The sequence below is a fragment of the Dipodomys merriami genome, unplaced genomic scaffold (genome assembly GCF_024711535.1).
Source record: "Dipodomys merriami isolate MVZ:Mamm:240054 unplaced genomic scaffold, mDipMer1.0.p SCAF_7, whole genome shotgun sequence".
Classification (NCBI taxonomy): Eukaryota; Metazoa; Chordata; class Mammalia; order Rodentia; family Heteromyidae; genus Dipodomys; species Dipodomys merriami.
Window position 1 is genome coordinate 5032479 of NW_027206290.1, and position 13930 is coordinate 5046408.

Consider the following 13930-nt stretch of genomic DNA (forward strand, 5'->3'; position numbering starts at 1 on the left):
GTCAGGTTTCACCATAACCCAAAGAACCCAAATTTTTTAGTTGGGCATTCTGTATAAAACCTACAATACTTTATACAACCTCCAGGGAAGAAAAAAATCAATTTGAAAGTTAATATTTGTGGAAATAAAGTGAAAAGTACCTCTTGGATACTTGCTAGATTTCAGGAGCATTCAGAAGCCATTCGGATCTATTTGATTAGTTGTATTTGATACAACTGAGGGGACCTACAGAAGAACCTATTTGATGTGGTAATTGCCTATTATAGTGTTTTTCTAAATCGATTCCTTTTCCTCCCCGCCTCTGGTAATGCCATTAGTTCTCAGGCATTCAGGACAAGTCTGTGGAATTATATATATATATATATATATATATATATATATATATGTATGTATGTATATATATATCAATGCAGAGAACAGGTCACTCTAAATGACATACCTTTTTTTTTTTCTTGCTAATGCTAGTGAATGCTCAGGATAATGAAGACCATGTTCCACTCCATTTCTGTGCTCGTTTTGGGCATCACGATATAGTAAAATATTTGCTTCAAAGTGATCTGGAAGTTCAACCTCATGTTGTTAACATCTATGGAGACACCCCTTTGCACCTGTGAGTATTGCATAGCATCCCACTGACCCTGCTATATACCATATGTACCTTTCGACTTCACAAAATGTTTTTTTCACATCTAGGGCGTGCTACAATGGTAAATTTGAAGTTGCTAAAGAAATCATTCAAGTAACAGGAACTGAAAGTCTGACTAAAGAGAACATCTTCAGTGAAACAGCGTTTCACAGGTAAAAGACCATGTATGTGCACTAGCCATTAAACTTAGCTGATGCCCTAGATAGCACCCGAGGCATGTACAGAAAGCTACAACAAATAGTAACAGATGTCGCAATCAGAGAGCAATAGCAGAGGTAGGGCAGAGGACAAGGTGCCTGAGCTGGAAGCACAGAAGAAGAGGTAGAGGCAGATGCTGCAGTCAGCACAACAGATGGGGCAGGAGCCAGATGCTGTGTTCCTGGCAACAGCCATAAAGACAAGGACTAATGTTGCCAAGGCAACAGGCATATCAACATCTGTATGTGTATTGCTTTTATTCCTCTTCAGTCTGTGGAAACCTGCCAAATAGGGTTGTGCCAATAATCCTCTTCCAACAAGAAGCTCATTACCAGAATTCATCAGCATCAAATATGACACTTCTTCCTTACTACTTAAACCTTTATGTGCAAATGTGTCTACCTACCTAAGACATTCGTCTGTCAGACTATAAAAAGCCTAGTCAGGATGGCCACACAATACCTGAAAAAGCAGTAGCTCTTCTTCAGAGAGCCCTTCACAGTGTGGTCTAGAAAAATACCCAGAGCATCAGCAGGAACTGAAAAAGTGAGCAAAAATAAACAAATAGATAAATAAATCTTTTAAATCAAACAAAACTAAGTATCTCTAAAGGCTCAAGAGTCCTAGAAAATCCATAAGCTGCTGAAAAGTGGGTGTTTTATAAAATTTAAATCCTTTATTTATAATTGATTGCTACTTTGCTGAAAAAAATGAGTTTTGTAAATCTTTATTATACCATCATTTATCTATATACCACATATTTCTTAGTATTTCATTGGGACTACTTTATTGTTTATATAACAATCATATCATACTAGTTAATAATAGAAATGAGTAGACTCTTTTTATCAGAATAAAATAAAGCTGATGCTTTTATATCAGGCCTCAACCCATCAAATTTTACATTTTTACAGGTGAGTTTTTAGTTACTTTTTAATTAACCAACAAGTTGCCCAAAAGGTAAGCTAAAATAACTTCAAAAGATTTGCACATTTAATAATTATAATCATTTTATAAGTTTGGAGAAAATTAAAGCTCAGAGAAGTTAAGTAACTTTCTGGTTTCTTATGGATGAAATATAATGTAGAAAATGTCTGCTGAACGTGAATTCCATGGTTTTTTCTAGACCAATGTTGTAGTCCAAAAGGTTTGGTCTGCTTTCTACATACTAGAAAACAGAACAGAGACAAGAACTCTTCAGGTTACACCTTCTGTCAACATGGGATCTGTGCCGGAAGGAGAAAGTAGCAGAGGTGATATGTGCATGCTGCAGGGTCTTATTTCCCTGTTTGGTCATGCCTGTTACAGCTGAAATCTCAGGCCAGCTTTAAAAGACTTTTGTTACCCTTGCACATGAATTAGAACTTACTATAACTAGGGGGTAACTTTCATCTCCAGGTGGTTGTCTGAATGAGATTTGTGAAGTGAGTTAGATGCATAAACCTAGCAGTTATATTGTTTAAACCTGTGGCTACTAGAAATATTCATATTCTCTTTTAGTCACATAACTACAAAAAACTCATTATGTGAGGAATTCACTCATATTTTTCTTTGTACAAATCAGTACTTCACACATAGGTAGCATCCCATGTACTCATTATTTTAGGTATATATCCAAATACACATGTACATATGTGTGCAACATACACACATGCATTTTCATATGTACAGGTATGCATACATATAAACATACATACATAGAAATACAAATGTATGCATATTTTCCTCATCATTTTCTATAAATAGTAGCTTTGAAAGTGAATAAAACAATTCAGACCATGGACTACTAAATATTTAGTATTATGGATCATAATTATAAGGCAAATAGTTGGTGGATGATACATTGATATGATTGATAGGTTGTTATGACACATTGCATTGAAATGATCATTTTTATTCACTCAATTAGAAAGGAAGTAATTACTAAGGACCTGTTAGGCACAGTTAACGATGGTAGGAAAGTCAAGATGACCGAATCCCTGTCTTCCTGAAGGAAACTCTATTATGCAGAATGAGGGAAAGCAAAGATACATACATATATGACTATAGCCAATGTGCCAACTGCGATAAGACTGAAGTGACAAGCACACTGAGGAGACAACAATGAATTCTGCCTTTGGTTCAGGGGAATGCTTCACAGAGGGAGCAATATTTCAGTGGTGTTGAGGATGCATGGTATTTTGCTAAAAAAAAAAAAAAAGAATAACTTGATCAAGGCTATCACAGGAAGAGGGAATAGTACAACTTAATGGACTCCTTCTTCTAGAACCAAGCCCCTGCGCTATTCCTTTAACCATGATTTAGATGGGGTTTTGCTCAATACCAGCTCAGTCCAGTCAAGTATGACAAACCTTATAGCTCTCGAGAGTTTGAAAGTACAGTATTGCTGGAGAACAAGTAATAGAAAAAGCTATTGCTTTTCTGAGAAGGAAAATATGACAACAACTAGTCAAAAAATAAAATTCCATTGACATTAGTTGGTATAATTTATTTACCTTACAAATCTGTTTTCTCTATGCATGTTAACTTTCTTAGTACATAGTAGAAATCAGAACATCCATTAAATATCCCAACAAATTTATAGGCAAAATGCATCTAAACTCTTTTTTTAATTTTTAATAGATTTTTTATTGTGAAAATACCATACAGAGGGGTTACAATTACATGGGCAAGATAATGAGTACATTTCTTATCAAGCATTCTTGCCTCCTCCTTTGTTTTTCCCCTATCATTCCTTCCCTCCCACATTCACAACTACACTCCCCTCCCCTCCCCCCCCCCCGCCACCTAAATTGTAAAGTTTGTTGTTCAACAGTGTCTTGTACATCTCTTTGTTACAATGGGTCAACCTGTATCCCTATTTAAACATTTTGTTTTTTCCTTTCCCCTCCAAAAATTATACCGACATCAAATACAGTGAAAACAGGGTTATACTGTGGGGGAGGAACATACAAAGCAACAAAAAGAATCACATGGTACCTTATAAATACATTAGAAACAATAGCAAGAAAGAAAAAACACTTGTGTCCCTATCATGGGGTTCATTTCACTTAACATCACTTATCTGGTCATATGTACATAGCTTTTAAACTTTTCTGTTAGTCCCAGACATATACTAATTATTACAAATGAGGGAAACCATGGGACCTATGTTCCTTTGGGCCTGGCTTACTTCACTTAATATAATTTTTTTCCAAGTCTTTCCATTTCCTAACAAATGGCACAATGTCATTCTTTCTGATGGAAAGAATTTATATATATATGCCACATTTTCTTGGTCCATCCATCTACTGAGGGGCATCTGGGTTGGTACCATATCTTAGCTATGGTAAATAATGATGCAATAAACATAGTTGTGCTGGTAGTTTTAGTATGGTCTTGTTTGTGATCATTTGGGTAAAAATCAGCTCTACATGGATCAAAGACCTAAGAGTCAAAGCAGACACCCTGAAAACTCTGGAATAGGAGAAACCCTAGGTCTCCTTGGCACAGGCCAAAATTTTCTTAATAGAGACCCAGAAATACAACAAATCAAAGAAAGGTTGGACAAATGGGATTGCATGAAATTGCAGAGCTTCTGCATGGCAAAGGACATAGCTAGCAATATCAATAGAAAGCCCATGGATTGGGAGAAGATCTTCACTAGCCATAAAACGGACAAGGGTCTCATCTAAAATATACTTGGAACTCAAAAAATTAAATCCCCCAACAACAAATCTTCAAAGAAACAACTGCTCGATAAACAAGTGGGCTATAGACTTAAAGAGAAACTTCTCTGAAGAGGAAATAAGAATGGCCAATAGACACATGAAGAAATGTTCAACCTCTTTAGCCATAAAAGAAATGCAAATCAAAACAACATTGAGATTCTCCCTCACTCCAGTTAGAATGGCTATAATTAAGAACTCTAATAACAACAGATCCTGGAGGAGATGTGGCCAGAAGGGAACCCTTCTGCATTGTTGATGGGAGTGTAGGAGTGTAAACTTGTTCAACCACTTTGGAAAGGTTGTAGGTTCTTCTAAAGCTCTTTTTTCTGACCTAGTGTCTTGTACCTCTTATTGTTACAATGGGTCAACCTGTATCGCTATTTAAGCATTTCATTTTTTACCTTCCCCTCCCCAAATTAGAGAAGTGTATATACAAGATGCAGGGCACTGACATCAAATACATTGAAAACAGGTGTTATTCGGTAGGGAAGGAATATACAGAGAAACAAAAAAAAAATCACATGATACATTATAAATACATTAGAAACATTAGCAAAAAAAACCACTTGTGACCCCATCTTGGGGTTCATTTCCCTTAACATCATCTTATTTTTAATACATTTTTATTGTAAAATTCCTGTACAGAGGGGTTACAGTTACATTAGCAAGATAATGAGTACATTTCCTTTCAAGCATTGTTACCTCCTCTTTTGTTTTTCCCCTGCCATCCCTTCCCTCCCCCCTCCACAACTACACTTATTTTTATAACTTCCTTTTAATATACAAGATTTTCTCACCAATCTTTTCTTTTTTGAATTTTACTTTATTGTCAAGGTTATGTACAGAGGGATTACAGTTACATATGTAACACCATGAGTACATTTCTTGTCAAACATTGTTACCCCTCCCTTGTTTTTCTCCCAAGTTCCCTACCCTCCATCCCCACCCTCCCACCCCTGCTGAGTTGTAAAGTTCATTTCAAACGTATTGTCTTGTGATTATTACTGTTGCATTGGTTCAGCTTTTGTCCTTTGTCTCACCAAATATTATTCTGTAAAAATCTTATTCCTTTGAGTCCAAACATATGTTCATTTTCCATCCCAATTTCCTCCTAGCCAGTAAGAGCTCATAATGCATACTCTCCATAGGTTATAATGTGATTCTGTAAGTATTAATTCACTTGACATTTCAGCAACAATTCGATAAATACAGAATACATTATTTATCTTTTTTTAAATTTTATTTTATTTGTGAACATACTGTACAGAGGGGTTACAATTACATGGGCAGGATAATGCATACATTGCTTACCAAGCATTGCAGCCTCCTCTTTTGTTTACCCTTCACCTCCCTTCCCAGCCTCCCCCCTTCCCCCCACCCAATCCTTCCCCCCCCCACCGACGTTGTAAAGCTCGTTTTTGACATGACAATTTGTACTTCTCATTGTTGCAACACTTATGTGAGATAGGTGGTAAAACTAAAATCAAGAAGATAAAGGATTTGTTCTTGATCCTCTGACATGTTTGTAAACAAGCACTAGGTTTCAAGTTCACATCCAATGCTTCCCTAGTACAATGACAGCATTGATGTCTTATCCTCTAACTGAGGGAGTCTTCAGAGGTAGGACATGATTTTTCCAGGGAATAATTTCAAACAGTGACCTAGATTTAAGAATAATTCTAAGTACAGAGCTGGATTCTGCATTTGATCATCTCATAGGGTAATACCTAGGTAAAAATAAACTACTATTAAAAGAAGTAATTCATGAATAAAATACTAGAAATTTAATGTTCTTCCTTTATTTCACTCCAGAAACAAGTATATGGGATTTAAAACTGTTGGACAGGGCTTGCCTTAAAAACAACAACAACACAGGCAAATCACTTCTTTCTCTTCTCTCCTTCCCTTCTTCTCCATTTTGGCACTTTTATAAACACACAAATATCTATCCAGAATTAATCAAGTCTGCAGTAGTTCACTAGGACTGCTATAACAAAATTCCAGCTTAGGTGGCTAAAACAACAGAAAATTATGGTCTATAGTTCTACAGACTACAAGTACAAGATCACAGTATTGACAAATTGGGTTTTCTCTGAGATCATTCCTCTTGGCTTGAAGATGGTTATTGTCTCATTCTGTCTCACCCTGTGATCATTCCTCAGAGTGTGTTATGTGTCCTAATCTCAACTTCTGTAAGAGACCAATCTTATTGGGCTAGGATTTACTTTGGGGATTCCATTATAGCTTAACTACCTCTTTAAACAGGCCATCTTTAACGATAGTCATCTACTGAGGTTATGAGATTTGGCGCTCAATAAATATATTTTGGAGATGATATGACTCAGCCCATAAAAATGGCAGTCTATTTCTATTATTTGATGTCTTGCAGTGCTTGTACCTATGGCAAGAACATTGACCTGGTTAAATTTCTTCTTGATCAGAATGTTGTAAACATCAATCACCAAGGAAGAGATGGCCACACAGGTAAGATTGTGGTAAGACTATCACTAGTTTCAGATGTTTATCAGTTCTTAAGAACAGTGTTCCCCAGGGGCTGGTGGCTCATGCCTGTAATCCTAACTACTCAGGAGGCTGAGATCTGAGGATCCCAGTTCAAAGCCAGCCTAGGAAGGAAAGTCTGTAAGACTCTTATCTCCAATAAGCCACCAGAAAACCGGAAGTGGTGGTGTGGATGAAGTAGTAGGGTGCTAGCCTTGGCTGAAGAGATAAGAGACAGTGCCCAGGTCCAGAGTTCAAGCCCCAAGACCACCACCACCACCTCCATCAACAACAACAACAAAAAGAACAGTGTTGTGACCAGTGGGAAGAATTATTGGAAGTTGTCAATTCCAAGAGGTTATCTTATCAACTAAGATTATTTAAAATTGATGACATGATGAAAAGTCATAATAAAAAGCATATTGGATTGGGATCAGTTTCATTACTAGGCTAAATATTTTATCAGTGTATCCTCTTAAGCTTGTGCCAGGAAAGACAGACTCCTCCAAACTGGCCTACGTTTGGTACTCAAGAAAAAAATCTGCGTTGGGATCTTCATTCTCTTTTTGTGTGCAAAGATACTGTTCATTAATATATATGTATAAAGATAGAAAGTATAGTGACCAAAGGAATCTATTTAGCAGATTGACAAAAACAAAATCTTTTGTTTATTATCTTTTTTAATAGTAAAATTATCAAAAAATAAATTGCTTTGTATCTGTAGAAGTAATGCTATTATGTGGGGATGGCTGTCTTTTGAAAACCAGACAGTCTTCTTTCCTCCTTTTATCCTTTTATTCTTTTCTCTTACAGGATTACATTCTGCTTGCTACCATGGTCACATTTGCTTGGTGCAATTCCTACTGGATAATGGCGCTGATATGAACCTAGTAGCTTGTGATCCCAGCAGGTCTAGTGGTGAAAAAGATGAGCAAACATGTTTGATGTGGGCTTATGAAAAAGGTATGTTTATAATCATTGCACCTCTGTAGTGACACATTGAACTGTGTGCATAGATTATGCCACTGCACCAATAATTCCTTTGATTCTTTGATGCCTGCACTCCTGCTTATCTGTAGATTGCATTTGAATCTCTATGGACTTGGATCAAAAATGTCCAACAGACTATTATTAGAAAAAGCAACTTCTGAGCAGCAGATGAACTGAAGACATTGCCAGTATTGACATACTGAAGAGAAGTAAAAATTGTGAGGGGTAATGGTAATTGAGTGGATTTTAGAGATAGTCTATATATCTTTCATAGGAGAATTCTAATGTACTTCCAAGTTTTTAAAGAAATAATGATAAAGGAAAAAGATATTTGTCAAATAAATTGCTGCTGACAATGCTTGTCATTGAGCCAATGTAACTGAACCAGTGATTAGTGTTTAAGTATAAACTTCCTTAAACTCAAAATGGTGAAAGCTTGAGGTGTTGGTATGAGAACTCAGTTTTAGTCATGTACTTTGACATGATTTTCCACTTAAAATTGCTGAGTTCCTGTTTCTTCAGTTGAAAATGTCGGTAACAACAGCTCCTATTCACAAGATCATAAAGACTAAGTAACATGATATGCCCAATTTGCTTAGATCAGTAACTGCCACAAAATAACTAATTCCTAATTGGTATTTTGTTAGTGATAGCAGTAGTAGTGGTAACAGGTAGGAATAAAGATGATTGATAACAAATTCTTCATTTCAAGAAAAGATAACTAGAGACATTCAGAAGTTAAACACCATTGCTGTCATTGGTATTAAGATATATTATACCTCTTAAGCAAGTTCTACTTGTACAAAGGAACTCCTAAGGACTTTAATTTGGGGGGATTACATGGAACATATACATTGTCATTAAAATAGTTATGACCAAACTTTTAAATTTCAGACCCAAAGTACAAGAGTTACAGAGTCAAATCTGGCCACTTTCCCCTACATGCTAAAGAGACATGGTGAAGGGCAGAGAAAGAAAATTTAGGAGACAGCACTTTCAGTATATCTTTAGTAGTATAAACATTTTCTCTAGCTTTACAATGGGCAGGAGAAGAGAAGTATCCACACTGATTCACCGGTGTGTCTCTGGAGGGGTTCCATGGAAGTTGTTATGGCTTCAGCCACTTGAGAGGAGCAGTAACAAGTTGTATGGCAGGAGGTCTCATGAACTTTTTGGAGGTCCTCTTTCTTTGGGGGCACTTTCACCTTCTGCCATATGGTAAGAAGTCATTTCTTGTCTAAGGGGCAGTTTGCCTTTTGTCAGTAGATACTTATTGCCCTGAAGGTGATTGCAAATGACTGAAAGAGCCAATGGCTCAGATCACAGGGTATAGATGCAAAGTAGAAAACTAGGTGCTTAGCTTTTATGGTTATTTTGGTTAATTCCTGGACCCAGCAAAAGCAGTTTTAAGTTGACCTCTATTGTTGCACGCTCAGACTTTTAGGAAACATGTAATTGATAATTCTTGATGACTGCCCTTTTCTTTTAGGAAGTTTAAAACATACAAGGAAATGAAGCTTTCCTTTGGTTAATGCTAGAATCCTGTGAAACCATACTGGAAACTGTAATTACTAAACTAAGATTTCTCTCTCTACAAAGCTAATGTAAAAGATTTTATGAGTGAAGTAGTAGATGAAAGTCAATCACTGTAAGAAGAGATGGAGCTATTACAAGCAAATAGACAAAGAGGAAAAACCTGTCTGATCACTCCTAGTGGAAAAAGTGAGAGGAATTATTTTTTAAAAACAGAGAATAAGCCAGATGCTGGGTGGCTCACATCTGCAATCCTAGCTATTCAGGAAGCTGAGAGCTGAAGATCTCAGTCAAAGCCAGCCCAGGCAAGAAAATCCATGAAACTCTTTATCTACAATTCACCAGCAAAAAAAATGGAATAAAAGAAAGAAGGAAGGAAGGAAGGAAGAAAGGAAGGAAGAAAGGAGGGAAGGAAGGATTGAGGGAGGAAGGGAGGGAGGAAGGAAGGAGAGAGAGAGAGAGAAAGAGAGAGAGAGAAAGAGGGAGAGAGAGAGAAAGAAAAGTCAGGCCAGAACTGTGGTAGAATCCTAGCCTTGAGTGACAAAGCTCAGTTCAAGTCCCAGCCCTGGTGTTAAAAAAGAAAATAAGAAAAATAAAACAGCAAATGTAAGTAAAATAATAACAACCACTTTTGACACATACCAAATGAGTACAATTCTGTTTCCCAACTGAACCTACCCAGTATCCTGATGATGAAACTAAACATGATCAGACAGCAACCTGGAAGTCCCAATTACAATCTCTTCCAATTTCTCCCCCAAGGAGGATACCATTGGCTTCTGGCATGGTTTTTTCTCTTTCAGTACTTTATATAAATGGAATTCTATAGCAAGTACTACTTTGTGTCTTGCATCTTTCGGCCACCAATTTGTGAGACTCATCCACCTAGTTGCAAGTAGTTGTGCATTTTTTATTCTTACAGTTGTAGACTTTCATGTTTTTTGACTATAATACTTTTCATTCTACTATTTATGGACATTTGGATAATTTTCACTTTATGGCTATGAAAACACTACGCGATAAATATTCTCATATCTGTGAACTATACATGTCTTTTGAAGGGTATAGAAATTGTGTTTGGTACAAAGGCTTTCTGTTAGATATATAGAATTTCAGACTTAAAAAAATTCTAGATAACTCTATTTGTGTCAGTTTGCAAATTTTGAATATTCCAAATTTTTGGGAAGCCTTAACAGCAAGGCTTTTTTTTTAATATTTCCATAATATACTGCATTTATTCCAGTGATTCCAGATAGTATCTCTTAAAAAATCTGAGCTTCAGAGTAAGACTGTTTACAAAGTATTAGTCTCCTGGAAGGCAGCTCAGAAATTGCTATTGGAGCCGTCTCTTCACAGGATTGCCTTTGTTTGTTTTTAAGTGATTGAGAGTGATAGTTGAAAACTAGCCTTACTTTTTGTATGTGTTTCTGTGTATTAGTAGAATTTCAAACCTTACAAAATATTGAATCAGTGTGTAAATGCCTAAGATTTCCTGGACTTGCCCACTGATCTCTGCAACATATGCCATATTTGTCACCCTTATTCATTCAACTAATATGTCAGGCACCGGTGTTGGATTCATAATTACTATGAATGTTAACAAACTGATTGTTAGTACCAAGGAGAGAGATGGATGTTTTGCATATGTTCTAGGGCAAAACAAGTCAAACCAAAAAAATGAAAATGGTTGCTATTTTGTCTTGCTGTAGAAATATTTCATTGTTTTCATGGGTTCAGAAAGGACTAAAATGCCCTTGTTAATACTGTCAACAGCGCAGCGTTTATTTTGTTTAAATAAAGAAGGGCTTCTCTTTCTTCCTTGGTAAAAGAGCCAACAAGTTAATTGACATGGAATAGTAAAAATTTGAATAACTTGGAGATGGAGTTGAGAAAGCAGTAAAACTCCCTCTCTAGAAACAGAGATGGTACCAGAATGATGGCTCTCTGGTTTCTCATGTAAGCTATCCTGTCCTAAGAGAAGGAAACTAGATGAGAAGCTAGAGGTAAGTTGTACTAGGAGAGTCCATCCACATGAAAGTACATTGGGATATGCTCAAATTAAGTAGTCCATACAATCCAGGTAAAATGGCTCACACTTGTAATCATAGCTAGCCTGGATGGGTGGATAAAGAAGACTGTGGCTCAAGCCTAGGCCCCCTCCCCGAAATTTAAGAAGACCCTTTCTCAACGAAGTGAGTGGGACATTAAGACAAGTGCCTGCCATCCTAGAATGGGGATGGGCTGTTGGCCCTAAAGGTAGGACAGTTGAAGTCCAGGCTAGCATCAGGCAAAAGTACTAGGTCCTACGTGAAAAATAAATAAGACAAGATGTGCTAATCATGTGGTTCAGGTTGTAGATACTCAAGGCCCTGAGTTTAAACCCCAGTATGGCTACATGAATAACTCATCCTAAACTATTCTCTTAACAGGAAACTGTGGACTTTTTCTCAAAAGTACTTGTTTCTAAAAGATTCTTAGAAACAATTTTTATACCTATCTTAGAATAAATTTTAGCTAATATTCATTCTCCTATTTGAATAGAATATATGCAGAGGTGCTGTAGCATTCTGGAAAACTTACCGACTCTCTTCTTGGAGGCCTTAGTGAAGGGTTAAAGGATTTGGACACACAGATTCCCATGGAATAAGATATGATGAATGTTTTCTAGCTACCCAGTCCTTTTAACTTAAAGAGATCAAAATCAACCTTGGCACTTTCTCTGGTGACCTCGATCCTACGCTAAGCCCACTGGTTCCATATTAAAATTGCTCTGCTAGACTGCTTCCAGCTCCAATTTTACAGCATTTAGAGTGCTTCTCTTCCCCGAGTCTCTCCCTTCTTCTCTTCTACTATTCCATCTGAAAATGTAGTGACAGCTTATCTGCCTTTTCCCTAGGGTAAAAAGGACTTGCATGAATCAATTTAAGTTGTCCAGAAGAAATAGCCAGTAGCCTGCTTACGTTCAAATCCCACAACCCTAATCATCAGTATGGAAAACCCATTGAAAATATCTACACATAATCTTACATCCATTGCATTAAAGATGAAACTGCCGAATTGAAAAGATCTCAGCCAATTAGAATTGAACACAGCTCAATAGTGTGTCTGGCAGTTCGAGTTGAAAAGACTGCCTTTGACAAAGAAAAGCACTCCTTTGTGTCAGGCTGTTTAGGGTCAGAAAATAACCCAAACTCAAAACAGAGCTAAAAACTTCTTATTTGCTTCAGCTCTGACATCAGTTAACATAATTTGCAGAGGCTTCTATCCTGATATCTAATTACCCAGAATACAATATTTGTATACATCCGAAGCACTCTAATTCACAGTGACAGGGAGCTGGAGTTGGAGAATTAGTGAGTAAGTGAGCAAAAACAATAAAAAGCAAGGTTCCTGTACCATGATATACACTTTGTTCATTCCTTTTGACAAGTATAGTATGGCGTGAATTATTTATGGTAAATGTACTATAGTATATTCTCCAAAAGTAATGAAATCTTATAGTCATGAATTTCTACTATTTTTAGCTAGTAAAAAATAACTGAGAGATGAAGGCAGGGGAAAAATAGTAGTAAGAAAAGGTAGATTCATTAAATCATTTGGTGAATTTTATCACCAAATCAAAAATTCTCAGGCCACTTCAATATTAAATTCTTACATATTTGGTGTTTAGTCAGGTAGTTTAGAGTGCTATAACGTATTGAGAGTTGAGAAAGTATTTAGCCAAACATTTAGAAAATATGTCAAAGTCCATAAGTGATTCTGTAAAACTTTATTATTATGTAGTTGTACAAAGAGATTATAATTTCCTAAATCAGATTAAGAGTACAATGCTTTTTGGACAATGACACCACTTCTTTCATTCTTCCCCATTTTCCCCCTTCCATCCCTACCTTCAAACTACATAATTCAGTTTTTTTATAATGTATATTGAATATAATGACTGCATTTACTTCACCCTTCCTGTCTGCATTCATGTGCTCCCCTCCTGAACACTCCCCACCAACACATGTTCCCACTCTCTGGCATTTATTTTGATGAATAGTACATTCATTGTTCAGAGGAGTTACAACTTTGTGTTTCTCCCTTAAGTAAGCCATGCTGTAGTCAGCTTGTTTGTGTATGTATGCATAGGACCTTATATATATTATTACGTATGTTTGTGTTTTAGATCTAGCTTCCACATAGGAGAAAAAACATGCACCGTTTGTTTCTCTGAGCCTGGTTTACTTCACCATAAGTGATTTCCACATATTTACTTATTGTCTCTTAAATATTAGTAAATAAAACAACACCAGCTAGTATTTGAATTTATTTCATTATTTCATAAAGATAATTCAAAAACAGTTTTTGAACT

At 36.4% G+C, this 13930-nt stretch overlaps 1 protein-coding gene across 5 annotated transcripts in view; it reads left to right on the plus strand.

The window, feature by feature from the left end:
- The window catches only part of Tnni3k (TNNI3 interacting kinase), a 281405-nt gene that overhangs the window by 89938 nt on the left and 177537 nt on the right, over window positions 1-13930 (plus strand). For all 5 annotated transcript variants that reach the window (XM_070007290.1, XM_070007288.1, XM_070007293.1 and 2 more), the window contains 4 exons: window positions 466-610; window positions 694-798; window positions 6944-7038; window positions 7867-8016. In XM_070007290.1, coding sequence (XP_069863391.1) covers window positions 466-610; window positions 694-798; window positions 6944-7038; window positions 7867-8016 — 495 coding nt within the window. The remainder of the gene's footprint in view (window positions 1-465; window positions 611-693; window positions 799-6943; window positions 7039-7866; window positions 8017-13930) is intronic.